The 26,893-nt window shown below is 41.0% G+C and overlaps 2 protein-coding genes across 2 annotated transcripts in view; one reads left to right on the top strand and one right to left on the bottom strand.

Annotated features, from left to right (window-relative positions):
- Positions 1–26,587, bottom strand: part of mvb12a (multivesicular body subunit 12A) — a 45,080-nt gene extending 18,493 nt beyond the window's left edge. Inside the window, exons 1-7 of the mRNA XM_052042106.1 lie at positions 26,273–26,587; positions 11,665–11,818; positions 7,989–8,087; positions 6,005–6,101; positions 4,451–4,580; positions 3,654–3,791; positions 3,233–3,339 (exon numbers count right to left, since the gene is read on the bottom strand). Of these exons, the coding sequence (XP_051898066.1) occupies positions 3,233–3,339; positions 3,654–3,791; positions 4,451–4,580; positions 6,005–6,101; positions 7,989–8,087; positions 11,665–11,760 (667 nt within the window). The 5' untranslated portion in view covers positions 11,761–11,818; positions 26,273–26,587. The remainder of the gene's footprint in view (positions 1–3,232; positions 3,340–3,653; positions 3,792–4,450; positions 4,581–6,004; positions 6,102–7,988; positions 8,088–11,664; positions 11,819–26,272) is intronic.
- A 39-nt stretch (positions 26,588–26,626) lies between these two features.
- The window catches only part of LOC127584998 (kinetochore-associated protein DSN1 homolog), a 45,562-nt gene continuing 45,295 nt past the window's right edge, over positions 26,627–26,893 (top strand). The window contains exon 1 of the mRNA XM_052042100.1: positions 26,627–26,706. Coding sequence (XP_051898060.1) covers positions 26,678–26,706 — 29 coding nt within the window. The 5' untranslated portion in view covers positions 26,627–26,677. The remainder of the gene's footprint in view (positions 26,707–26,893) is intronic.

Here is a 26,893-nt window from a genome sequence, read left to right on the forward strand (position 1 = left end):
TCCCCCTCTGCCTACCCGCCTATCCTTCCTATACACTGTGTACCCCTGGACATTCAGTTCCCAATCACATCCATCATGAAGCCATGACTCGGTGATTGCCACAATGTCGTATTTATTAATCTGTAGTTGTGCCACTAGGTCATCTACTTTATTCCTAATGCTACATGCATTTAAATATAGTACGTTTAGTCCGGTATCTGCTATTGATTTTGTTGTACTTCTATTGTTCAGCAGATTATCCTGGCTTTCCACCTGTCTATCCTTCTTACCTCCTTCACTACATACTGTCTTAGACATGTTCCTATATACCTCATCCTCTATCCTAACATTCTGTATCCTAACATCCTAATTTGTTGTACTTCTATTATTCAGCAAATTATCCTGACTTCTCACCTGCCTGTCCTTCTTGCCATCCTCATTGGACTTGTTTCTATAAACTTCCTCCCTTACCTTAGCACCTTGTAACCTAACATCCTGGTTTCCATCCCCCTGCCAGATCAGTTTAAACCCTCCCCTACAACTAAATTAAACATTCCCGCCAGGATATTGGACCCATTGGAGTTTAGGTGCAACCCATCCTTAGCGAATAGGTCATGCCTCCCCCAAAAAAAGGTCCCAATTATTCAAAAATCTGAAGCCCTGCCCCCTGCACCAGTCACTCAGCCACGCATTCATCTGCCAGAGCTTTCTATTCTTCCTATCATTGACACGTGGTACAGGTAGTAATCCTGAGATTACTACCCTTGAGGTCCTACTTCTCAACCTTCTCCCTAACACCTTGTATTCTTCCTTCAGGACCTCTTCTCTTTTTCTACCTATGTCATTGGTACCTACATGTACCAAGACTTCTGGCTGCTCACCCTCTCCCCTCAGAATATTCTGGACCCGGTCCGTGATATCCCGTACCCTGGCACCAGGGAGGCAACAGACCATCTGAGACCCATTGTCGGTATCACAGAATCTGCTATCCGTACCCCTTACTATAGAATCCCCAATAACCACTGCATTTCGCTTCCTCCGCTGGACCACAGTACCAGGCACGATGCCAAGGTCCCAGTTGCTGAGGTCTTCCTCTATCAGGTCATCCTCTCCAACCGAATCTAAAATGAGATATCAGTTTTTGAGGGGGACCGCCACAGAGGTGCTGTCTACAAACTCTTTATAACTCCTGTCTATCTCCTGCTCGCTCTCCCTAACCAACAGAAGGTCATCGAGCTGCTGCTCCAGACTCTCAATCCGTTCCTTGAGGAGCTGCATCTTGGTGCACTTTGCGCAGATGTAGTTATCGGGGAGTCTGGTAGTCTCCCAGGGTCCCCACATCTGACACTCCAAACATGAGACCAAAGATGGTATTTGCTTTACAGTATTTTTTTTGCAGCATCATTAGAGTGATTCCAGAGATGAAAGGGTCATCCTGTGAGTAATGGTTGAGTAGAACTGGCCTTTGTTTATTGGAGTTGACAAAAGAGCTGATCTAATTCACAAATACAGGAAACTGAGAGGAATTAACAGAGTTGTTGCTGTAAGTCTGTACCCTCTCATTAGACAGTCTAGAACCAAGATCAGAGTCACATAACTTAGGACTGAATCAAGACAAAATTTATTTAGGTAGAAAACCGTATCCATTTGGAATTCTGTACCTCAGAGGGCTGTAGATATTGGCTCACTGAAATAAATGTTGAACAGTAAATCAGTAGGAGGATGGAACTGGACAGCAGTGAACACGGGGCACAGAATTTGCTCTGAAAAGGCAGGCTTCAGAGACCATAATGCTTACTCTTGCCTCTATTTATGTTGTGGTCTGTTTAAGGAAATAATTTAAAACAGATATTTACATAACTAAAGAATGGCCACTGTCATTCAATGGTGGGAAGCAAAGATTTATAATGAGGAATAAGAACACAATTACTATTTTTTTTACCATTTGTGGTAAACATAGATAGCTGCCAATTCCAATTTTGCTATGATTGGTGGCTCGAAGTATTCTCCACTCAGCAGATTTATTCTTCAATATCCAAAGGAGTGGACTGAAGGAGTGGATTGACACAAAATAATTTCAGACTGGGACAGATTTTCACTGCCTTGCTGGATTTGAGCTCAGATCCTGGGAGTGCAAGAGCAATTAATGAGCTAAGTAGGGAAAAGTCATCTTCATGTACATGGAAAAAAAAAATCCAAGAATTTGGACCCAACTTGTAATGTTACTGCCAAGAATTTCTATGGCTCCAAAATGAGCAGTCATTTGAATTTGGATCATCACAAGAGTCCAGAATGAGCAGTACCGGAGCAAAATCTTTAAAAAAAAAGGCAATTTGATCTCATTATCCCAGCATTTTTACATTACCAAAGGACTGCTTTGTATATGCTAACTTGCTGCTGTGATGTGCAACAAGTTCAACTGGCTCTTGCATTCTGGATAACGCACTTTTGTTCCGTCTGCCACAACAGCCAGGACCTCCCGGTGGCCACCCACTTCAATTCCACATCCCACTCCCATACTGACATGTCATATCATGGCCTCCTCTACTGCCACGTTAAGGCCAGACACAGGATGGAGGAATAACACATCATATTCCACCTTGGGAGTCTCCAACCTGATGGCCTAAACATCAATCTCTCTAACTTTCGGTAACCTCATCCCTTCTCTTTCTTTCTCCCCCCACTCTTTTGTCTTCCCTTATTCGTGCGGCTCCCTTCCCCCACCTCGATGTCCTGCCCATCTCCTTTCCTCCCCTTCCCCATCCTTTATTCCATGATCCACTGCCCTCTCCTACCAAATTCCTTCTTCTTCAGCCCTTTGCCTCTTCTACCTATCACTTCTCAGCTTATTACATCTTCTCCCCCTCCCACCTACCTTCCTCCCTCACTTGGACTTGCCTATCACCTGGACTCACCTCTCCCCTGCCTGTGTGTACTCCTCCCCCTCCCTTCTTATTCTGGCTTCGGCCCTCTTCTTTTCCGGTCCTGATAAAGAGTCTCAGCCTGAAATGTCGACTGTTTATTTCCCTTTATAGATGCTGCCTGACCTGCTGAGCTCCTCCAGCACTTTTTGTGTATTACTGCCAACAACTTGATTTTAAACTTGGCAGTTTAACCCTCCAATCTTTAATCAAAATAGAGAAGAAATAATCATCAACAGGCTCCTGTCTCACTCCCTTTATAATTCTATCAGTAACTTTCCCTCATTTTAAAGAATTACAAGCAACAGAAAAAGTAGGTTGTCTATCCTTACCTGAGATCCCATAGATATTCTCTGAGCTGTACACGGCATCTTTGGGCTCCAAGTTTGATCGTCTCTTGCTAAGACAAACTCTAAGTTCATCACCCTTTTGCCTTTTGCTGCAACAAATTAAAGAGTGTTTCAAATGTAGCTTTCATATGCTTAACCAGTATGCTTTTTGTCAGTGGAGATAGCCATCTTGGTTTAATCCTGTGCCAACTGCAGTGATGCGTCTAAATCTGCTTTTAATGCAGGATAAATCTTTCTGAAGTTTGTAAGTTTTTATTACATAAAAAAGTCAATAATGCAAAAAAGATGGAATTTTGTAACAGTCTCAGATTAGAAGAAGAAACAATTGTTCCAATTTTAACTGTCAATCAGAATCATAATTAAATGCCATAAAGTAGATATATTCTCTGAAAAATACATATACCTTTGAGATAAAGACTTTGAATTCTCATTCTCTATTGATAGGCTTTTCATATCTTTACTAATACTTCTTGGCTTGGGCAGTGGTTTTGGTTTGGCCACTCTCCCTTTTATACACCAGATGACAAAACCACTTAGCTCTCTGTAAAATAAAAAAAACACAATAGCTAATACATCTACACACACGCACTGTGGATATAGGCATGCATCCCACATACATCTATGCACAACAAGCACACACCAGAGGCAAGATAAACAGAAACCAATACACATATTTTTAAGAATGCAGATACCCAATAAATACAGGCAGAGACCGGTACGTGATAAATACACATCCAGATAAAAGTTCAAAGAAAAACAGAGACCTCTTTAAACCAAATAATGTAACTAATCCCGAGACTGTGGCGGTCAACAATTAAGAGTTAGATCCTTTACTGTAGTTAGGTACTGAACAGAAAGCGTTTGTTTAAATACACTTCCAGATGAGTGATGAAAATCAGTCAGAGAGTGTAAGAACTAGTAACTATATTCTGATACAAGTTCAGACAAGGTTCATGTTTACAGGAAAATGCTTTCAGCTGTACAGAAAGCTGTCCTCATCTGTACTCAATGAAACTGAGCAATACTATTCTATCTTTCTGATTTTCTATTAAATGCAAAGAAAATAAGTACATGCACAAATCTGCACTGTATACATGCCATGAAATTTACTTCAATTATGCTAAAATTACACTTGATGAGTAACATCTTTCATTTCTTATAACAAGGAATTGTGGCATAAGTACAGCAGACATTACTTACCCTATGCATGTATATGAAGGCACAAACTGCTTGCTTTTCCCAGTAAGTTTGACATCAAAAATAGCAGTGTCTGCCTCTTTGAATGGAACCCTCCTAATACATAAACGTTTCTTTTTAGACACTGAAACCTCTGGAGAAAGAAGAGGAGGGAACTGTTACTATACTTAAAACTGGGAGGAGAGTATGCTGGGGAAGGGAGGTGTTAAAAATTGTGGAAATGTGGACAAAACTGTGGGCATATCCCAACACCACTGGGGACTTAGGCTAAAAACTTCCACAACTTGAGACCCAAGGCAGTCAGTCATTAATCCAATCGTTGCATCTATACTAAGCAGCAGTTGAAATGATCCTTTGGATATTGTGCAGTGCCAGACCTTCCAGCCCATTTAACTGCTTGAAATGATTGCATGGGTTCTGACTGCACTTTTTATTGAGTCCTTCGCCTTTGCTTATCGGGGGAATGGAGAAACTAGTCAAAGGATTACCCAATTGGTTTGATCTTGGAGCAGGTGAAGGTCAATATTTGTGTATAGGACATACAAAACCAACAGGGAGTACACAAGAATTTGGCTTCTTCTAAATCCCACACAGGTTTAAGGAAGATAGAACAAAAGCTCGAATTGTTATTTTATCATTATACTGTATTTAAGCATTGAGTTAGGGTAGATAAATTCAGCTAATTAAATATTCACTATATAATAAGTTAGGAACATGGAACAACAGTATCTGGTCCAAGGACACAGTCCATGAGTACCAACAATCCAGCTCATGAAGAATAAACCAGAGACTTTTTGATTCATGGATCTGGAGTTTTGCAGCAGCTAGTTTGGTCCATTTGCTTCATTAATCCCAAATTAAAACAATCTGATCATTTAGCTTTTATTTTAATTGTATGTGAGAGTGGTACAAGAATGACAAGGTATACAAGAGATATAGGATCAAGAGTCATGGAACACAAGAAATATGGAGATGGAAGCATCAAGGCAAATGACTCAGCAACTCATTGAGACATAGTTTGCACACTCCCATATTAGTGGATTACACAGATCACTAAAGTAAGGTAAGATAAAGGATACCATACACTCTTAGTAAACATAAAATGTATTTACAACTGCATCTATAACATAAGAAAACTACACAGTAGTTTAACACAAAAGGGAATATACGCACATTATTTTTTATGGAGTTTCAACAAGGAATTTGATAAGGTCAGTCACAAACTGGAGCTCAGAGATGAAAGCAATTTATTGATTTGCTAAGAAATTAATTGAGCAGCAGAACACAGAATGGTTGCAGCACAGATGGAAGGCATTTGAGCTATCAAGTCCATATGTAATTCAATACATACAAGCATTTTCTATTTTTATTATTAAAGATGTGCTGAAGTTTTTATTATCTCTAATCCCAGGTACCAGAGAAATGTGCAGAAGTCTTGTCCACCAACAGATTTAAGTGGATGGCACAATATATCTATATTAAAAGAACCAACCAACCTTTTAACTTCATACAGTTCTGCACTAAAATAACCTTAAAACTGTTGCCAAAAATACTTACTTGAATCTATGAATTCATCCACAAATGCATATCCTGGAGGTAAAGGGCTTTTATCAGGAAGTAACAGCATATCTGCCACAACATCTCCATGAGGATTCTGACAAACAGAGGATAACAGTAACATGAAATTATCATTTCCTCTCAAAGATTTGCACAAATAGCATTTCAAAACTTGGTGACTTATCAGCACTCTGAGCACCCTTAACCACAAGTTGCATTGAGATCTCTATCATAACACATTGGAACTGGCAGAGTTAGAGTCAATATGGATTCAGATGGACTATTGAGATTTCACTGTTGCTAATTGTGATCATTACATTCCCACCCCTACTAAAGGTGCTGGTTCATGCTATCCTTCCTGTACATTAACTGTGCTATTTAGCTCAATCCAGTTCTCCAATCTCAAATGAACACACACCAGTCCTCATTGAGGGGTCAGCGGTGCAAAGGCAGATTTTAGGCATTCCAAATCTGTTAGCAAGTTTAGGACTTCCACAGGATGCAAAAAAAAAAATTGGGGTGGGGGTAGATTGAGCCCTGAATGTCCTGACATTCAAACAAGGTAAATGATAGAGGTATATAAAATATTGAGAGGAATAGATAGAGTAGACAGTCAGCGCCTCCTTCCCAGGGCACCAATGCTCAAGACGAGAGGGCATGGCTTTAAGGTTATGGGTGGGAGGTTCAGGGGAGATGTCAGGGGGAGGTTTTTCACCCAGAGAGTGGTTGGTGGAGGCAGATACATTGGACAGGTTCAAGAGCTTGTTGGATAGGCATATGGAGGAGTGTGGGATGGGGGGATATGCGAGAGGAAGGGGTTAGGTAGTGTGAGGGTGGTTTGATGGACGGCATAACATGGTGGGCCGAAAGGCCTGTTTTGTGCTGTATGGTTCTATGGTTAACAATTTGGAGTGGAATAGTCAAAATTTACCAGCAAGCTCGAGACCCTTAATTCTCATTTGTTTTGCAATCAATGGTCCCACAACATAAGAAAATGAGCTGCAGTCAGAGGACCCTCATTTGTATTGGTATTGGTTTATTATTGTCACATGTACCTAGATACAGTGAAAAGATTTTGTTTTGCGCCATACATAATTACATTGAGGTAGTAAAGTGAAAACAGAATGAAGAATATAGTGTTGCAGTTGCAGAGAAAGTGCAGTGCAGGTAGACAAATAATGCGCAAGGGCCACATTGAGGTAGATTGGAAGATCAAGAGTTCATCATTTAGTGTATGAGAGGTCCGTTCAAGAGTTTGATAGCAGCGAGATAGAAGCTGTCCTCGAGTCTAGTGGTACATGCTTCAAGCTTTTGTATCCTCTCCCTAATGGGAGAGGGGAGAAGAGAGAATGACTGGAATGGGTGGGGTCCTTGATTATACTAGCTGCTTTCCCGAGGCAGCGGGAAGTGTAGACGGAGTCAATGAAAGGGAGGTTGATTTGCATGATGGACTGGGCTGCATTCACAACTCTCTGCAATTTCTTACGGTTTTGGGCAGAGCAGTTGCCATACCAAGCTGTAATGCATGTAGACAGGATGCTTTCTATGGTGTATGTATAAAAATTGGTGAGGGTCATCAGAGCATGCTGAATTTCCTTAGCCTTCTGAGGAAGTAGAGGCATCGGTGTGCTTTCTTGGCCGTACCATCCATGTGGCTGGACCAGAACAAATTGTTGGTGATATTTACACCTAGAAACTTGAAGCACTCAACCATCTCCACCTCAGCACCATTGATATAGATGGGCGTGTACTCCACCACACTTCCTTAATTCAATGTCCAGCTCCTTTGTTTTGCTGATATTGCAGGAAAGGTTATTGTCTTGACGCCATGCCACTAGACTATCTCCTTCCTGTACTCGGTCTCATCATTGTAAAGTCTCCTTGCATCCAAATCAGTTTTAACATATCATATACAATCTTAAATACAGCAAGCATCTGTGTTGGGGATGGAGGGTGGGAGCAGGGAAAAGAGATGATAACCTACCTCTTTAATTAGCAAGGAGCAGACACACAGGTAACACCCAGATTTCTGACCAAAGCCTTTGGCAAAGTTTGCAGAGGATCCTTCTACAGTTGTAGTGATCTAAAAATATATGCAAATGATGGTTTTTATTAATGCCAAATAATTCTCAATTTGGAGCAAACAACACAAATGTAAATCACAAGTCAAAATCCTACTCAGAAATGCTACTTTTCATCTCAGAGTAAAAACCAATACATGGGTCTCACACAACCTTCTCTGAACCATTCTTGATACAGCAATTTCTTGACCAAAATTTTTGGACTTAAAGAGCACAAAACAAATGTTTGTATACGTCTGGAGTTTTATGGTATTTCCTCAAGGATTTCACACAGGGGTATTGTTTTACAACTTAGTTCAGTTGTGGTATAACACACCTTTTCAGTTCTTTTGACCTGTGCACTTTTTTGTCCCTTAAGCATTTGTCCATGCCTTCTGTGCTATAAGTTTCTAATTATCTCCTTGTGGTTGTGCTCTGTAGGCCTTTGCCATTGTGTTTGCCATTTTCTTTAATGTCACTCAACTGAATATATTTCAAAACCTACTGTATACATACAGTACCACATACACTGCATTTTCTTCACCTAAAACTACTGCACAGAATTTGCAGTCTATTGGAGACCATTTGCCTTAACCACCTCAAATTCATGAACTTGGACTCCATTGCTTTTCACTCTAATTTCCTTACTATTTCTTCTGTATTCCCATCGCTTTGGTCTCCATCCCCAACCAAATGTATTACACTTCTGCAGGCTGATTGCCGTTGGCCACTTTTCTACTCACCCGATCAGTCAAATAATCCTAATACTTTATTCCTCACTATCAACTATACACTCAATTTTTGTAACATCAGATAAACTTAATGATGCCAACTACATTTGTCTAGCTTATTGAAATAAAAATCACAAAAAGCAAGGACGTGGCACTGAACCTCCAAGAAATCCCATTGCAAACAACCTACCAATTATTAAAATACCAATCGACATTAAGCTCAATTTTCTGCTACTAAGGCACTATTGGACTTGCCAATGACAGTCTGCATGGAATTTAGCAAAGGATAAATGATCTTCATACTTCATTGAGATTCAATCATTGGTCTCACACAACCTTCTCTGAACCATTCTTGATACACTTTTCCAGGTAATTAATAATATTCCTATAAAGTCAGTGTCATACAGCATGGAAACAGGCCATTTGGCCCACCACATCCATGCCAACCAGTGGGCACCCATCTGTACTAATCCCATCTTCCTGCAGTTGGCCTTCTATGCTTAGGCAAGTCAGGTGCTCGTTTAGAAACATTTTTAAATCCTGGCAGCAACTCTGCTTCACCCACTCTCTCAGGCAGTTTACTCCAGGTACATGCCACTCTATGGATGAAAAAAGTCCCCCTCAAATCTCTTCTCCTATACTCTAATCCCAAGTCCTCTAGTCTTATCTACCTCTGATATGGGGAAAAGTTTCCTGCAGTCTACCCCATCCATACTCCTCATAATTTTATATACCTCAATCATGGCCCCTCTTAACCACTTCCTCTCCAGGGAAAAACTGACCCGGCCTCTCCAGTCTCTCTTCATAACTGAAATGCTTCATCCCAGGCAACACCTTGGTGAAAATCCATTGCACATTCTCCAGTGCTATCCTATAGTGTGGCGACTGGAACTGCAAGCACTGCTTCAGCTGAGGTCTGACCAAGGTTTCATAAAGTTGGAGTGTAATCTCCCCTGCTCTTGAAGACAATACCTAATGTAGGGCACAATCGCGTATGCCTTTTTAAACAATATTATCTACCTGTGCTGCCGTCTTCAAGGACTTGTAGACCATCCCTCTGTTCCTCAATAACTATTACCTGGGAACCTACCATCATGGTGTATGTCCTAGCCTCATTAATATCCCAAAATGCATCATCTCACATTTATCGGGATTAAAATCCATCTGCCACTGCTCAGCCCATTTCACCAACATATCAAAATCAACCTGTAGCCTAAGACTTCCCTCCACACTAATCAACAACCCCAATGATCTTAGTGTCATCCGCAAACTTTGTGATCACGCCTCCTACATCCACACCATTCACGTATGTTGCAAACAGCAAAGGTCCCAGCACCATTAGTCACAGGCATCCAATCACAAAAGTAACCCTCTACCATCACCTCCGTCTCCTATTGCCAAGCTGATTTTGGATCCAAAGTACCAACTTGCCCTGGTCCCAAGGACCCTAACCTTTTGGACCAGTCTCCCATGTAGGACCTTGTCTTCCTCATTTTTTCTCTACTATACTTTCCCACTACTGACTGAAAAACTTGTAATTACTTATCCATTAGTCTCTTTTTATTAACTGCACAACAGTCATTCAGTATCACACTTTGAAACAGGTTTTCCCCTCTCTTGATTTTCTCAGGTCATGTGAATGAAATGAATTCCAGGATCTTATGCTTCAAGGATGCTTAATATTCTCTTTCTAACCTTGTTTATTCTATCCAGTATTTCACTCGCTTCTCATCAAGAATAATGCCTGCACTGTCCCTCTTCTTTTGTGAAGACAGAAGCAAAGTGGGAAGCTCATTCACATCGTCCACCTCCACACAGGTTAACTCCTCGTCTCCAATAGGCCCACATTTTCCTTATTTATCCTTACTCTATGAACTGAAAGGATATTTTTGGGATTTTCATTTCTTTTCACTCCAACTATTTTTATTTCCATACCGTGTCCTTACTATACCCAACTCCTTTTTATTTCTAATCCTGCAGCTTTAGAACAGAATCTGAAACACTTCCCTTTTTTATACATTATCCTTTATGCTCTTGTCATCCAAGGTAGGTCCACACTTTCTCAATGTGGCAAGATCATTGACAAGAATCCCATCTTTTAGGAATATGCACTGACCAGCCCTGCTTAGCTCCTTGTGCCAGAAGTTCATTATTGCAGGCTCCCAAAAGTTAGCAACAATAAACCCAACTCCCCAGATCACCACTGGCATGACTGCATTTTTTTTTGCTAATCCCTGGTTGCCCTTGAGAAGGTGTTGATGAAGTACCTTCCGGACCCACTGCCGTACATGCATCTACAGGCATGGGACAGAAAAATCAATGACTGTACTTGATACAGATGCCAGCAGCTCAGCGTCTATCATGATGAAGCAATCAACTTGATCAATACCTATCCACACTTTAAATAGTAATTCCCTCCCTGCTGCATCTACACTGTACTATCAATGGGATGTGCTACAGCAAATCACGAAGGTTTCTTACATGCCAGCTCCCAAACCTATGAACATTGCCATGTAGAAGACTAGGGCATCAGGTGCTTAGGAATCTCGACTTAAATATAACAGATTATTCCCTCAGTGTCACTGGGTTAAAATCCTGGAAATCTCTACTTAATAGCTCTGTTGCAGTTCCTTCACTACATGTACGGCAGAAGGTCCAGGAGGTACTTCATCAACAGCTTCTCAAGGGCAACCAGGGATTAGCAAAAAAAAATGCAGTCATGCCAGTGGTGATCATATAATGATGGAGAAAAGAGCTGAAACTAAATATTCTATCATTTCCTAATTTATCCCACTCTTTTCAATACTGAATTCAACAAGCGCAAGAAGAAATGTGAACACAGAATTACTGTACTGAAAGCTAGACGTACCAGCTGATATTCTTTTGGACAGGCGCTCTGGTTTGAGGCCCATCCTACACCAGTCAGAGGATAGCAGTTTGAATCATTGGTCTCAGGTGCAGCCATATGGAACAGTGTGCAAGCTAAATCCTTTCGCCAATCACCACTTCATCAAATCACAGTCCTATAAGATCAAATGAAAGCAAATTAAAGGGGAGGTTGGGGAAAAAAAGAACACTAACGACATTTTTCTTGAATAGTTAAGAACAAACTTTTGAAGCAAAGTAAGCAAGTTCTCTTGAAACAAAAAGAAGCTACAGTAAAACTCTGTTAATCTGCTGCCCCCTGATCCAATGATGCAGAAATCCCAGTGGTTTGGTATCTGGCCATGCTTCCTTCCTTCTCACCCTGCCCAGGTCCTCATTCCCATTAAAACTAACCTGGTTAACTGGAAAATGTTTTGCAATACACTAACTTCTTAAAAAAATGTGAATTAAAGTTGTTTTGGGGGTATTAACAGAAATAACATCGAACAGTCTAGAAAATCTGCTCATTAGAACCAAGGTACTTAGCATGTCAGACTAGTTATTACTGGAGTTTTACTGTAGTTTGTAAAAAAAGCCTGCATTTTTATAACAACTTATTACATCATTAGATTAATACCTGCAGAATATTATAAACTCAAAAAGACCATTCAACTGCAAATTCCGTGCAAGCTTTTTCAAACAGCAATTCAGTTGGAGGCACTTTTTCCCTAAATCCAAGCAATTTTTTTTTTACCTATTTTATACCATCCTGAGCTTACTGGCCTTTGCCCCTAGACCATGCTCTTTCACCCAGTGTGGTTTGGGGCACAAATTTCTGCAGGGAATCCAGTTCCCACCACCTTGGCAAGTCCAGGGCAACACAGGGCTTTGTCTAATGCAAAGTCTGTGTCCTGGCTATGCTGACACAAGGGCTTTGACAGCTGATGAAACCCTGTCCCCAGGGCTCACCAGCTGTTAAAGCTGCCACTATTGTTGAATGTTTGTGATGCCTTTGATATTCACAAACATTCCAAATCACCTGGGAGCTGTTAAAAACAAACATTAAAAAAGAAAAATTTATAAAGTTGAGATTATTTTTTTAAAAATTGAAAACAATTAAACTTTATTAAATAACTTCCTCCAAGCAGATGAATAGTGGGTACAGGTTCAGTATGCAAATTTCCCAGTCTTAGAGGCAGCACAGTGGTGCAGCAGTCAGTGTTGCTGCCTCAGCTCCAGAGGCCTGGGTTTGACCCTGACCTTTATTTCCTCCCACATTCTGAAGCTGTGCTGGCAGGTTGTAATATATTCCTCAGTATGGGTAAATGCCAAAGTAATCAAAGGGGCTTTGATAGCTATGTGAGAGAGAATGAATTTCAGGCTACAGGAAATAAGAGAGGGAATGGAACTGATTGGACTGTTATGTTGGGATCCAGCATGGATCCAACGGGCCAGGAGGTATCATTACAAGTAAGTGAATAAGAGAACTAGAGTCAACTACTGCAGCAGTTTCAGGGCTCGTGCTCTTCAGAAAGGAAGGTTGCTCATCATTCCTTTTGAGGAATAGCTCATTTACAGGCTTATCTGCCAGCAAACCCCTTCCGATCTTGGCAGAAAATCAGCCCCTACATCTTTCCACACACTCACTGTTACATGTACAGGCACACGACGCAGTGATGCACTGAAGCAACTTAACGGCATTCAGGAATATGTGGTTTGCTTGATTGTTCCCAATTCCTGCCTCACGTTGAGGCCTCGATGGCATCTAAGCCTCACACGAGCACCATTGTGAACCCATCCTCGTTACCTTAGACCCGGGGTGGAAAGTTTGCAGGCACAGCCTCACTTCCTGTCAGACTTTTATAAAGCAAAAAAAGTGCAGACGCTGGAAAAATTGAAATTGCTGGAAATACTGAGCAAGTCAGGCAATATCTGAGGAGCGAGAAACTGAGTTAATGGTTCTGGCTGGTGAACTTTCATCAGCATGTTTCTTTACGTCACCCTTAGAGCACCTTGCCCCACCAAGCTCCCCACCCACACCACCCCAAACCTCCCTACTGCCAGGCAACTATTTTACATCTGTAATAAGTGATCACTCTTATAGTTACATGAAGAGGGAAGAAGTGATAGAGTTCGGGAAGAGAGGCAGGACCTCATACGGAAAGAACTAAAACCCAAAAGACATGGTTTTAAGTGGCTTCTGAAGGCAAATGCAAGGCAAAATAGATCTGGAAGAGTTCCAAAGAATGAGAAATAGTTTAAAGACTCCAGCTACAGTTTGGAAGTCCTGCTCAAAACCATGCACTCCTTTTACGTACAAGATCACACTCAGCTATATGTCTTCTATGGGATTTCCAGGAGTTATAACTGGTGTTGTATAACATTTTGCAATGGTGGAAAAGATCCTGATGACTATTAAACTATGGAACAAGAAACCTCTTTCTTCGAGCAAAGATCCTTCGGAAAAATTTTAAACCATAAGCCAACAAGTGTATGAAGTCATTTTTCCCTAAACTGTTTTCAGAATCAGTAACCACAAAATCACCAGCAGGCAGTGATCATAGCAGCTAAAGTGCTTCTCAAAGCAAGTTAAATGCCAAGGCATAGGTTGAGATACTTTCAGGATCAGCTGACAGGACAACGATAAATGTTCATCTCATTATATCTTCGAGAAACTTAATTGGACCATCCACATATATGCTATGGCTGTGAGCAGTTCAGAGACTGGGTGAATATTCTGTAGCAGGTGATTCAACTTGAGTCCACAAAGCTTTCCCACCATCAAGAAGAAAAAATGTCAGGAGTGCACCCAAATGAGTGCAGTTCCAATAACCTAGAAGCTTGGCACCATCAAGGACACTCGACTGGCACCATAGCCACAATTTTAAACATTCAATCCCTCCACCACTGGTATTCGGTAGCTGCAGTATGCACTATCTATAAAAGTAAAATGCCAAGGGTTCTTTCACAACAGTTTCCAAACCTACAATCTCTACCATGTGGGACATTTGGGAATACTATTACCTGCAAGTGTACTCCTATTCTGCACACTATCCTTTATTGTCATTGGGTCAAAACACTGAAACTCTCCATTTATTGCCACCACAAAACTAAATTTACTAGATGGAATGCAGTACAACAAGAAAAGATAACTTTTTACATGCAGTTAGGGATAGGCACAAAATACTGACCATCCTTAGATGCTCAAACTTTGTGAATGGATTAACAAAATAAAGTTAATGGACGAGATGGGCCAAAGGGCCCGTTTCTGTGCCATAGAACTTCAACTCTGACTCTACAATTTAACTGCTTAATCAGTATTGAGGTTACACTGATCAAAAAAATGGTGAAGACAAACGAAGTGCAAGGTTTTTTTTAAGGCCATGGTGGAAAAGAATGGTAAAGACATCGTGCCGATGTGTTGGTTTGGGGGATGCTCCTAAAGCTGCCTTGCCGAGTTACGAACATTCACACACTGTACTACAGTGTACGAAGGGAGTATGATGTGAATGTTTTGGATCCCAATTAAGCAGAATTCCTGGATGGTTCCTGCATCACAGTAAATAAGAAAGCTGATGTGTGACAATACAGGCAAACAGAGTCTTGGGACTGACAAGTGTTTCATTGAACAGTTTTCAGTTGCACATCATTGCTACTTTTAAGTCATCCTGGTGCACGTCCTGTTAGGTAATCCATGAGGGCCTTTGCTGATGTCCGAAGTAGTGATGATGATGATGCAGTTTGGACCCGGTAGTTTCTGAACTGATTTGGCCTCGACTTCATCTTCACATGGTAATGCAGGACTAGCATGTGTTCCAGTATCACTCCAAGTATGAAGTGTTCTACAAAATATCACTTTCAGGGTGTCAATTAAGACTAATTCAACTGAGATGAAATACAGTGAATCTTTGGTTTGGATTCCATTCAGAAAATACATCCTTTAGAAGATGTTTAAGTGGACAGCTACTGTTCACTAGTTGAACAGATTCAAAGGACTCTACAGTATACTCCTGTAGCTTGCTTCCCAGGCAGTCCAAAGGTAAGCATCACAAGCACCACAAGTAAGCATCCCATTCAAGTTTCAGGTGAACGCACTATTGTTGAAGATACTGGCATTGCCAGGGCTAGGTCATTCACAAATATTAATTTTGAAACTATTTGGCAAGATGGCACTGATGAGGAGGTTAAAGAGCTTTGATGCAAATAGAGCTTTGTAGCAGTCTATTTTGCTAAGGATATTGCTTCCATAAATTCATTCTTGGTAATATAGGTATTATAATACTACTACAAAATTTACATGCCCAGTGGGTTAATTTAAGAGAGAAAAAATACACTCCTTTAAGTTTAGATTGATAAGGGGTGATCTAATCAAGATCTATAAATATACAGAGATTTGATACTAATTCCACTGGTGGAAAAATCCAGATCAAGAAGGCACAAACTTAAAATTAATACCAAAGAATTTAGGTCTGAAATTAGAATACACTTTGCTTCACAAAGGATGATAAAACTGGAAACTATCCTTTGAACATGAAGTTTTCAAGACTTAGATCAATAGTTTCCTGTTAAGAAGAGAAGTGATCAAAGAGGAGTAAATGAACAAAGGTACAAAACTCCTACCATTTAAGAGCTGACTAACACACACCAGAAACTAACTTCCAAAATAATCTAAAGAAGATCCTGGACCTGAAACATTAACTGTTTCTCTTTCCAAAGACGCCATCTGAACTGTTGAGTGTTTCTAGCACTTTCTGTTTTATTCCAGATTTCCATCATCTGCAATTTTCTTTCTTTAAAATTAATTTTCTTCTTCTACCTAGGAAAGCTCAACACTAATTATACAGATGGGAAAGTTGAACATAAACTCACCAGCTGTAACCCCGTTTATTAAATCATTATATCGAGTGAAAATGGAAGATATTGCTGACTCCAAATTAATAACAAAAATATTACAGAGAGGTACAACACTTGTATATAAAAAAATACAAAAACATCAGTTGCAGCATTGTTAAAATTATACCAAGAACACTGGAAACAACACTTACAAATGTGTTATTAAAAAACAAATCGATTGAGAGATATTAGGGCACTTCATAGTCAACCAAAGAATTAAATTATTAATGTCTTTTAAGAGCAAATCTGGTGCAACATTTTTATCACTAATAATAAAAGCACACGCCTAATGCAGGCTTCCTCATGCAGTACTTGAACAAACCACATGAACCACAGAGTACTTCCTCTGGTGCTTCCAAGGACAGGACTACAGACAGCAACGGTAAATCAACTGTAGATTACTAATACAGTAGAAAGAGAAGTAATTTAAATGATCAGCCTGAAACAAAAACTGAAATGCAAATGTTACGAAGTTCAAAGCAGGAAAGGTAGAAAAAATACAAATCGGTGCATAAATTAACAGTTAATCAGTTTAAATGTTTTTTTATTAGAAGAGATTATCAGGTAAACACTTGGGTTGAAACAAATACCCCTTCTGTCTTTACAGTAGAAAGGTTCCATTCTTCAATCTGAGCCTTGGCAACCTTGCCTTCAATATTTGGGTCTTCCAATAAATCAAACTGGAAAGGTAGAGCTAATAGTTTGAAAAGACTACCCATAAATCCAATATCAAAGGACTTAGGTAGGTAAACATTAATCTGCAATGCGAGTTGATGGGGGGAGGTATTAAATTAAACCACCCCGACACTTCATGCACTCCAGTAAAACAAAAGATTAGATTTTCCCCTTATACAACTGAATAAGGGAAGTTAAATGTCTACAGGTGCAGAAAAAACAGGTGGCTGATTTTGTAACCCACAATATTCAAACTAGAGGAAACCTTCCCAAAAACATCTTCATGCAATCTGCAAACTAGTTTTCAGGTTCAAATGCTGTTCATGAACAAGAGGGAAGTCAACCAAATCCTAGCATTAGATGACTAACAATGCACCTAGTCTCTCATGTTACACAAAGTCCATTATTCTCTGTAACATACAGAAGAAATAAATCCCCAAACCACTGCTGTTACAATCAACAACATAATCAGGATACCTTGTCATTACTTTGCCGTGTATTTGTCAAGTGCTTGTGGGAATAAGAATCCAATGATACAAGAGATTTTAACACAAGCTTGGGTCTTGTTATCTAACAGCAAAATACCATAGGTATTGATAATCTGAAAAGGGAACAGTAAATGCTGAAAATACTCATCAGGTAAAGCTGCATTAGCGGAAGAGGTTATGTTCCAGGTCAATGACTCTTCATAACTTTACAAAATCATAGGAGTAAAGCTAGACAAGACTGTAAACTTAGAAGCAAAACCCTATGAATGACATTCTTTTGAAGCTGGTTATAGAATCATAGAATAGTTACCAGCATGGAAGGAGATTTTTCAACCCATCATGTCCATGCCGGCTCTCTACTAAACTCTGGTTCCACATCTTGGCCCAATTAGCTTGTCCACTAATTTTGACAACTCTGTTATGAAGACCAATTTCCTACTGTCCACTGTATCTTTGTCCCTCACAATTTTTAATACCTCAATCAGGTCCCTCCCTCAACTTTCACCACTCAAAGAAAACAAGCGCAACCTATCCTCATAATTGAAACACTCCATCCCATGTACTATCCTGGTGATTCTCCTCTGTATCCTCTCTAGTACAATCACATCCTTCCTATATAGTGTGGAAACCAGAAATACACACAGCACTACAATTGTAGCCTAAGCAGCAGTTTATAAAGTTGCACCATAATCTCCATGCTCTTATATTCTATGTATTGGCTAATGAAGACTACAGTCCTGTACACCTTAATCACTACCTTACCCACCTGTGTTGCTATGTTCGAGGATCTTGGACTTGTACACCAAGATCCCTGCCTTCAATACCCCCTAGGGTCTGCCTACTGTTATCAGTCCTCCCTAAGTGCACCACCTTGCACTTATCAGGATTAAACTGCATCTGCCATTGCTTTGGTCATTTTACCAATTGATCAACATCTTCCTGTAATCCAAGACCATCTTCCACACTATCAATAACACCAATTTTCATGTCATGTTATACAACACAGAAACAGTTTGTCCATGCCAACCAAGTTGGCTACCTGAACTAGTCCCATAACCCTCTAAACGTCTTTTAAATATTGTAACTGTACCCATCTCTACATCTTCCGCTGGCAGCTCATTCCACATATCCACCACCTTCTATGTCCTCCCAGCTCCCCTTTAAATCTTTTCCCTCTCACCTTAAATCTTTGCCCTCCAGTTTTAGATGCACTTACCCAGGGAAAAAGACCATGACCATTTATCTTATCTATGCCCCTCAAGATTTTACATACCTCAATAAGGCCACCCCTCAGCCTTCTATGCTGTAGGGAAAACAGTCCTAGCATATCCAATGTCTCCTTATGACGCAAACCCTCCAGTCCCAGCAAATTCCTTGTGAATCTTTTCTGCACCCTTTCCAGCTGAATGATATCCTTTCTATAGCCAGGGTGACCAGAACAGCACACAATACTCCAAGTGCGAAGTGTTGCATTTTGCTAAGTTGTAACATGACGACCCAGCTCTTGTACTCAATGCCCTGCCTATATCCTGCTGCAATTTATTCTTTTTGATGAATGAAATGAATGAAAAAAACCAAATGCTCTTCAGAATTCATAGTACTGTACTACCAAGTATTGTGCCATCTATACATTTAAAAACCGTGGCTTACACCCGTAACACCGTTCCCTGGGGAACACTGTTCACCTTTCTCCATTCTGAAAAATCAGAAGTTAACTATCACCAAGGCGCAGCTACTGGTTAGAATGTGTTGTGTACTTAAGAGGGCCAAACACTGTAGCAAATACTAAAGATAACGCAGCAAGTTTAGAGAAAGAAATCAATGCAAATACTTAGTCCTTAGCTTGATTTGAGACAAGTTCATTTACTGGGTCCTGGAGTTCTATACTTACTGCAGTAAAAATACAGTAAGTCTCTTGCAGATTCATTAGTTATATCTCTCAATATCTTAAAACCCTGATACAAGGATACAAATTAGGAAGAGGGACAGACCACCCGTCCCCTTGAGCCAGCTCAGCCATTTAATAACATCATGGCGGATTTATATGTGACCTTAATTCTGCATTCCAATCCATTCACAGTAACCTTTCTCTCCCTTGCTGAATAGGAATCTACCTACTTTTGCCTTAAAAATATTCAAATACTTTGAGGGAGCATGTTTTAAAGCCTCATGATCCTTAGAGAAAAAGTCTCATTTGTCCTAAGTAGCAACAATTTATTTTTAAACAATGACCCCTACAAAGGTGAACCATCCTCTCCATACCCACCCTGATCTTACATGTTTCAATAAAATCTTCCTTCACTCTTCTAAACTCCAGAAGATACCATCTGCCTATCTAACCTTTCTTCAAAAGGTAACCCATCCACCCCAGATATCAGTCTAATAAACCTTCTTTGACCTTTCCTGATGCATTATCATTCTTCCTTAAATGAGAAAACCAATGCTGTACACAATACTCTAGAGGCAGTCTCACCAATTCCCTGTATGATTGAAGTACCATTAATCTCCAATACAGTTGGAAACCCTGACGATTTGACATCTGGCTCACACAGACCTATTCCCTGGACTCCCTCTAAATTCACCATGTCCCTATTCCCCATTCTCCCTTTAAACTCACCACGTTCAATAAAAATATAATATTACTGTGGAATATCTAAAACAAAGTAAATTATAAGTGGGTTAGGATATCAATAGGAATAACATAGACTGGATAATCTGCCAGTTGACACCACTAAAAACTCAATTTTTTGATTATCATTGATAATTATCATTATCAAATTATAATTATCAAAATAAAAAAAGATGGATTATCATTGTTTTACAGTAAAAACCCCTTTACTTTTGTATTCAATTACCCTAGCAACAAACAATAACATTCTTTTAGCATTCCTAATTACTTGCAGTACCTGTATACTAGCTTTTTGCAAATCATACATTAGTACACCAAACCCTCTGCATCTCAGATCTTCGTAAACTCTCACTGTTTAAATAATACCTCTTTACTTTTCTTGCCAAAATTTACATTTTCCACATTACACTCCATTTGCCAGATTTTTACCCACTCATTTAATCTATCTATGTCTCTTTGTAGCCTCCCTACATCTTGATCACATCCCTTTTCAGTCCTCTTTTGTCTTAGGAACAGCTTTTCTTTTCCATGCTGCCTTAAATCCAAAAACCTCAATAGCTTTATTAGATATTAGATATTGCAAAGATGTATGGGTAGGTTAATTTGGGTTAAAAATGGGTGGCGCGGACTCGTGGGGCCGGAAGGGCCTGTTACCACGCTGTAAATAAAATTTAATTTAAAAAATTTAAAAATATAATCAAACTATTTTTAGAAAAATAACAGTTCTTAAGAAGGCTTACTGTTAATAGCAAATGAGTGAATGAATATTAATAAATGAACATGTCTAATCATGTAAAGAGTAGTCTTCGGTGAATAATTAATTAAATCTGCACATACAGACAATGTTACAGCCACGGTAAGTGAAGATTGTTGGTTAACTCTGCTATGAATCAAGTTTGGCGACACTGTTGTAACTGAGTTTGATTTAAGCACATAATTTACAGTAACAATCCTTCACATTGCACAGTTCTGAAAAAAATGAGAAAAAGATGCAGTTTCTCTTTCCTCTGCACAACAGACTGTGTTAATAAATTCATTTTGTTTGGTGTACAATAGACTGTTTTCCCCACTCCAACCAAATTTGTCTATGGTTTTTCAATGGCTTTAACATTGTATATGGGAGGGAGCTAACCTGACAAATTCCTCATATGCAAGGAGTTTGCATTGAATGCAGCGACTACATTTTACCAAAGGCAGCAGGGAGTTGGTGAAGTCAGCAGGAACAGCAACTTAAAATAACCTAAAATCAGACATACACATTGGAAATTCCAACAAATCACATTGGAATTCCAGCCACCATGGCACATATAGCAACTAGAACGAGGGATGCACAGTGGCTCAGGCAAGAAAACTACTGCTTCACAGCTCCAGTGACCAGAGTTCAATCTTGACCTCCAATACCATCTGAAAGGAGTTTGCATGATTCCCCTGTAACCATGTGGGTTTTCTTAGATGCCCTTGTTTCCTCCACATTCCTGTGGGTTGGTGGTCAAGAATCAAGGCAAACAAGACCAATGTGAATAAGACAAAGGCAACAAGTTCTAAATGACAAGTGGAAACATTCCCCTGACAGCCTCCAATGCAACTGAACCTGTGGTCACCATCGAGGACGCAAGATCAGTCTTCCGGAGAGTGAACTCGAGGAAAGCATCTGGCCAGGATGGTATCCCTGGCCATGTGCTCAGATTTTGTGCTGATCAGCTGGCAGGGGTATTTGCAGACATATTTAATCTCTCCCTGCTTCAATCGGAGATTCCCACCTGTTTTAAGAAGACCACTATCATCCTGGTACCTAAGAAAAACGAGGTAACATGCCTTAATGACTACCGACTGGTGGCTCTGACATCCACCATCATGAAGTGCTTCGAGACGCTGGTCATGGCATGCATTAACTCCAGCCAACCAGACAACCTCAACCCACTGAAATTCGCCTACTGCCGACACAGGTCTACAATGGATGCCATCTCCCTGGCCCTACACTTATCTCTGGAGCATCTCGACAGTAAAGACACCTACATTAGACTATTGTTTATTGACCACAGCTCCACCTTCAATTCCAAGCAAACTCATCACCAAACTACAAGACCTGGGACTCATCACCTCCCTCTGCAACTGGATCCTTGACTTTCTGACCAACAGACTGCGAACAGTGAGGATAGGCAGCAACACATCCAGCACGGTTATTCTCAACACTGGTGCCCCATAAGGCTATGTCCTCAGCCCTCCACTCTACTCCCTATATACTCATGACTGCATGGCCAAATTCTGCTCTAACTCCATCTACAAGTTTGCAGATGATACCACCGTAGTAGGCCTTATCTCAAATAATGATGAGTCAGAGTACAGGAAGGAGATAGAGAGCTTAGTGACATGGTGTAATGACAACAACCTTTCCCTCAATGTCAGCAAGACAAAAGAGCTGGTCATTGACTTCAGGAAAGGGGGCGGTGTACATGCACCTGTCTACATCAATGGTGCTGAGGTCAAGAGGGTTGAGAGCTTCAAGTTCCTGGGAGTGAACATCACCAATAGCACGTTCTGGTCCAACCGCATAGACGCCACGGCCAAGAAAGCTCACCAGTGCCTCTACTTCCTCAGGAGGCTAAAGAAATTTGGTTTGTCCCCTTTGACTCTCACCAACTTTTACAGATGCACCATAGAAAGCATCCTATCTGGATGCATCATGGCTTGATATGGCAACTGCTCTGCCCGGGACCACAAGAAACTGCAGAGAGTTGTGGACACAGCCCAGCACATCACGGAAATCAGCCTCCCCTCCATGGACACTGTCTATACTTCTCGCTGCCTTGGTGAAGCAGCTGACATAATCAAAGACCCCACTCACCTGGGTCATTCTCTCTTCTCTCCGCTCCCATCAGGCAGAGATACAGGAACCTGAGGGCACATACCACCTGGCTCAAGGACAGCTTCTATCCCAGTGCAATAAGACTATCGAACAATTCCCTTATATGATGAGATAGATGCAGTGGCTCTACCTTGTTATGACCTTGCACCTTATTGTCCACCTGCAATGCACTTCCCTGTAGCTGCGACACTTTACTCTGTATTCTGTTATTGTTTATACCCTGTACTACCTCAATGCACTGTGTAATGAATTGATCTGTATGAACGGTATGCAAGACAGGTTTTTCACTGTACCTCAGTACAAGTGACAATAATAAACCAATACAAGATGGGAGACTGGTCAGGAAGTATTAGATTGATCAAGGTTAGAGGTGATGAAAGGCATGGGCAAGGGTTTCAATGGAGAATGAGCTCAGTGGGGGAGAGAGTCACAGGCAATGTTACAGAAATGGAAATTGCTGGTCTTAGTGATAGTGCAGATATGCAACTGCAGCTCATTTCACTGTCAAATTAACACCAAGGTTGGAAACAATCAGCTTCATTTGCTCAAAATGATAAGAGTCCGAGCAGGGAATGAAGTTTGTTGTGGCAATGAAGAAAATGGCTTAAATTATCCCAATATTTAGTTGAAGGAAACTTCTGTTGATCCACTACTAGATGTCATGAAATCAGTCTGGCAATTTAGGATCAGTTTAAGGGATTAAGTGAGGTGGTGTTGAGGAAGAGGTGTATCCCCTCAGCATACACATGTAATGCAATTCTTATTTTTGGAAGGCGTCACCAAGGGATAATGTGCAAATGATAAATAGGAGTGGGAATGCTGCAGGAAGAAAACCTATTGCAGTGTTTTGGATGGCACCAAGTAAGTACATTACCACCAGCCAAATGACACCAAGGGTTCAATCATACCAGATAGATTGAGAAGGATGAGGAGGGGAAGTTTATGTGTAACAATCACACAGGTCATGTGTGACTTGGTAGTGTGGTAGAGTCAAAACCTAAATGAAGGGATTCAGACAAGAGTTCGTGCAAAGACAGTCATCTGAAGGTGCTAGAACTGTCAAGGACATGAGATGGAAACATTGGTGAAAGTAGCAAGGTTGAGTTTGAGAAGACAACAGATTTCAAAAGGATTTAAATACCTTTAAAAGCCCTGCATTAAAACTTAATGAAATATATTTTGAAAATCCAGGTGAATAATCCTCAACTGCTGATTTATCATCGTACAGCATAGAAACAGGTCCTTCAGGCCACCATGTTATTATCGATCATCAAGTACACATCTACATTAATTCCATTTACCAGTGCTTAGTCCAAAGCCTACCATCCCTTGGTGATTCAAGTGCTCGCCTGGATACTTCTTAAATGTTGTGAGAGTACTTGCCTCCACTACCCACTCACACAGTACTTTCCAGATTTCAACCACTCGCTAGGTGGAAAAAGTTCTTCCTCAGTTTCCTACTAGATCCCTTATTCTAAACTTGCTATGGGAAAAAGTTTCCCACTGCCTACCCTATCTATGCCCCTCATAATTCTGTGTACCTAATGCAGTAATATTCTCCAATATTCCTAAGATTTTATTCTTCCAAACTCATTTAGACTCCTTTTTTTATAACTTGATTTTAAAATATGCTTCTGTTTAAAAAAATCACTTCATTTTAAAATATACTTTGTCAAGCCTATGTTGAAATAAAAGTTCAATCAATCCAAAGTACACGGTGATTTAATAGATGCAATTCCCATGCTGCAGTTATTTCCTCATCACCTGGTAGATTAAGCCCACAAAGATATTTGAGTTTAGATAATTTTTCTACAGGTTCCTACCATATAGGCTGCTGCTTTAAACAGATTACATCCACATTTATTATCTGCTGCAGGTGTCAAACCAAAATTGCAACACACATGGGAAATTCTGCACAAATGGTTCATTTTGCCATTTATGCTCCTCCTCCCACCATACTTTCTCACATGGAAAATTCAATCTATTACATGTTCTGATTTTGTTTCCCCTTAGTCACATCCATGTAATTCATTATAATCACTACTGATGGTAACAGCTCCCATATTTCAATTATATAATATGCCAAATAAATCACACCAAATTGCTTGTCCTTTTCATTAAGGTACCAAGGTGACCAGATGTTCTGGAGACATGAGACAGTTCACATTTGATCAATTCATATGTATGTGCTCTCGCTTCTGTACATCTACTTCTTTGTCCCATCCCACGCATTGTTTGTAGCGCTCCAATTATCTATTCTAATGGAAGGTCATCAACCTGAAATATTAACCCTGCACTTCTCTCTCAGATACTACCTACCCTGAGTATTTCCATAATATTGTCATCATATCTTAGTCGACGTTTCAGATCGAGACCCTTCAGATCAGATGAAGGATCTCGACCTAAAACGTCGACTGTCCATTTCTCTCCATAGATGCTGCCTGACCCGCTGTGTTCCTCCAGCACCTCTTTTGTGTTGCTCCAGATTCTGCAGTCTCCTACAATACCTAAATTAGATGACATGCTTCATGAATCAACACTCCCCATAACATACTAGCAATTCAGGTTTCAAAGTCACAGCTTCTTTCAACCATGGCCACTGCCAGGAAGTATCTGAGATGCCCACTTTTTTCCCCCCACTATTCCAATATAATCATTAAGTGTGTGGAGAACCCAGGGGATTGGACACAAATGCGTTCGTTCAAGAGTCACACAACAACCATCGCAATTAGGCAATCAGAGGTGACCTAGTCCCTCTGATGACGATATCAACTGGGAAGAAGTTGCAACAGACAAGGAAGCGTTAAATAGAAAATAGCCATTTTCAAAAAAAGACAGTCTAAATAACCTGCCGATGTAATTGGAGTCGCGATGTTTGCGTTAAACGTTTAAGTGCTGAGGATGTGGGCTGAAGCTCAGCACAGCGTTCACCTGGTCACTCAACCCGTGACTCACCTGGACGCCTACCGCGCCCAGGTACGCTGCTCACCGTCGCCAACCCAGCGGACGCCAGCCAGCGCAGCCCAGACAAACCGCGCTCCCCTCATCACCTCACACCCACCCGGCGGCAGCAGCAGTTCCTTCACAGCTGAAAGATCTCCCTCCTCGGCCGATTCCCCCGCCGCGGCCGACGCGCTCGGAACTTTCGGCGAGCCGCTGGCGTTCGCGGGCAGTTCGGCTCTTTCCGGCCGCTCGCGCCGCCCTTTCAAACTGACTGACAGTTGGCTGCCTCGCGCGGGCTGGCATCCGAACGCTTCCCACTGACGGCGGCGATCGGCAGCCGCACTCGGCGCGGCGGGGCGGGGCGGGGAGAGGGAGACCGCGCATGCGTGCTGGCGTCAATCTCCCTGCCCCCGCCCCCCCCCATACCGCACAGCGCACTACATTGACCGGCGGGCCTTGCGACTGACGCGCAACGACGAAGGACCCGTGGTCCCTCGCGCGGGAGGCGGGAAAGGGTGTAAAAATGGCGGAGGGTGAGAGCATCAAAAAAAGGTAAAGGCTGTATCTCGGCGGGATGTTCCTCTGAGGTGACAAGTGGTGGCACCTAATATGTACTTTGTTTCTCCAGGGATTTGCCGGCTGTCACTTTGGCCTGAAGTATCAAGGCGATGTTGCGGGTCCCAGTGATGCTTAATCTGGGCTGACTGCCCGGTTGCTCCGTTGATGGGGGTGGTGCTTT

The sequence above is a fragment of the Pristis pectinata genome, chromosome 31, assembly GCF_009764475.1.
Source record: "Pristis pectinata isolate sPriPec2 chromosome 31, sPriPec2.1.pri, whole genome shotgun sequence".
NCBI lineage: Eukaryota > Metazoa > Chordata > Chondrichthyes > Rhinopristiformes > Pristidae > Pristis > Pristis pectinata.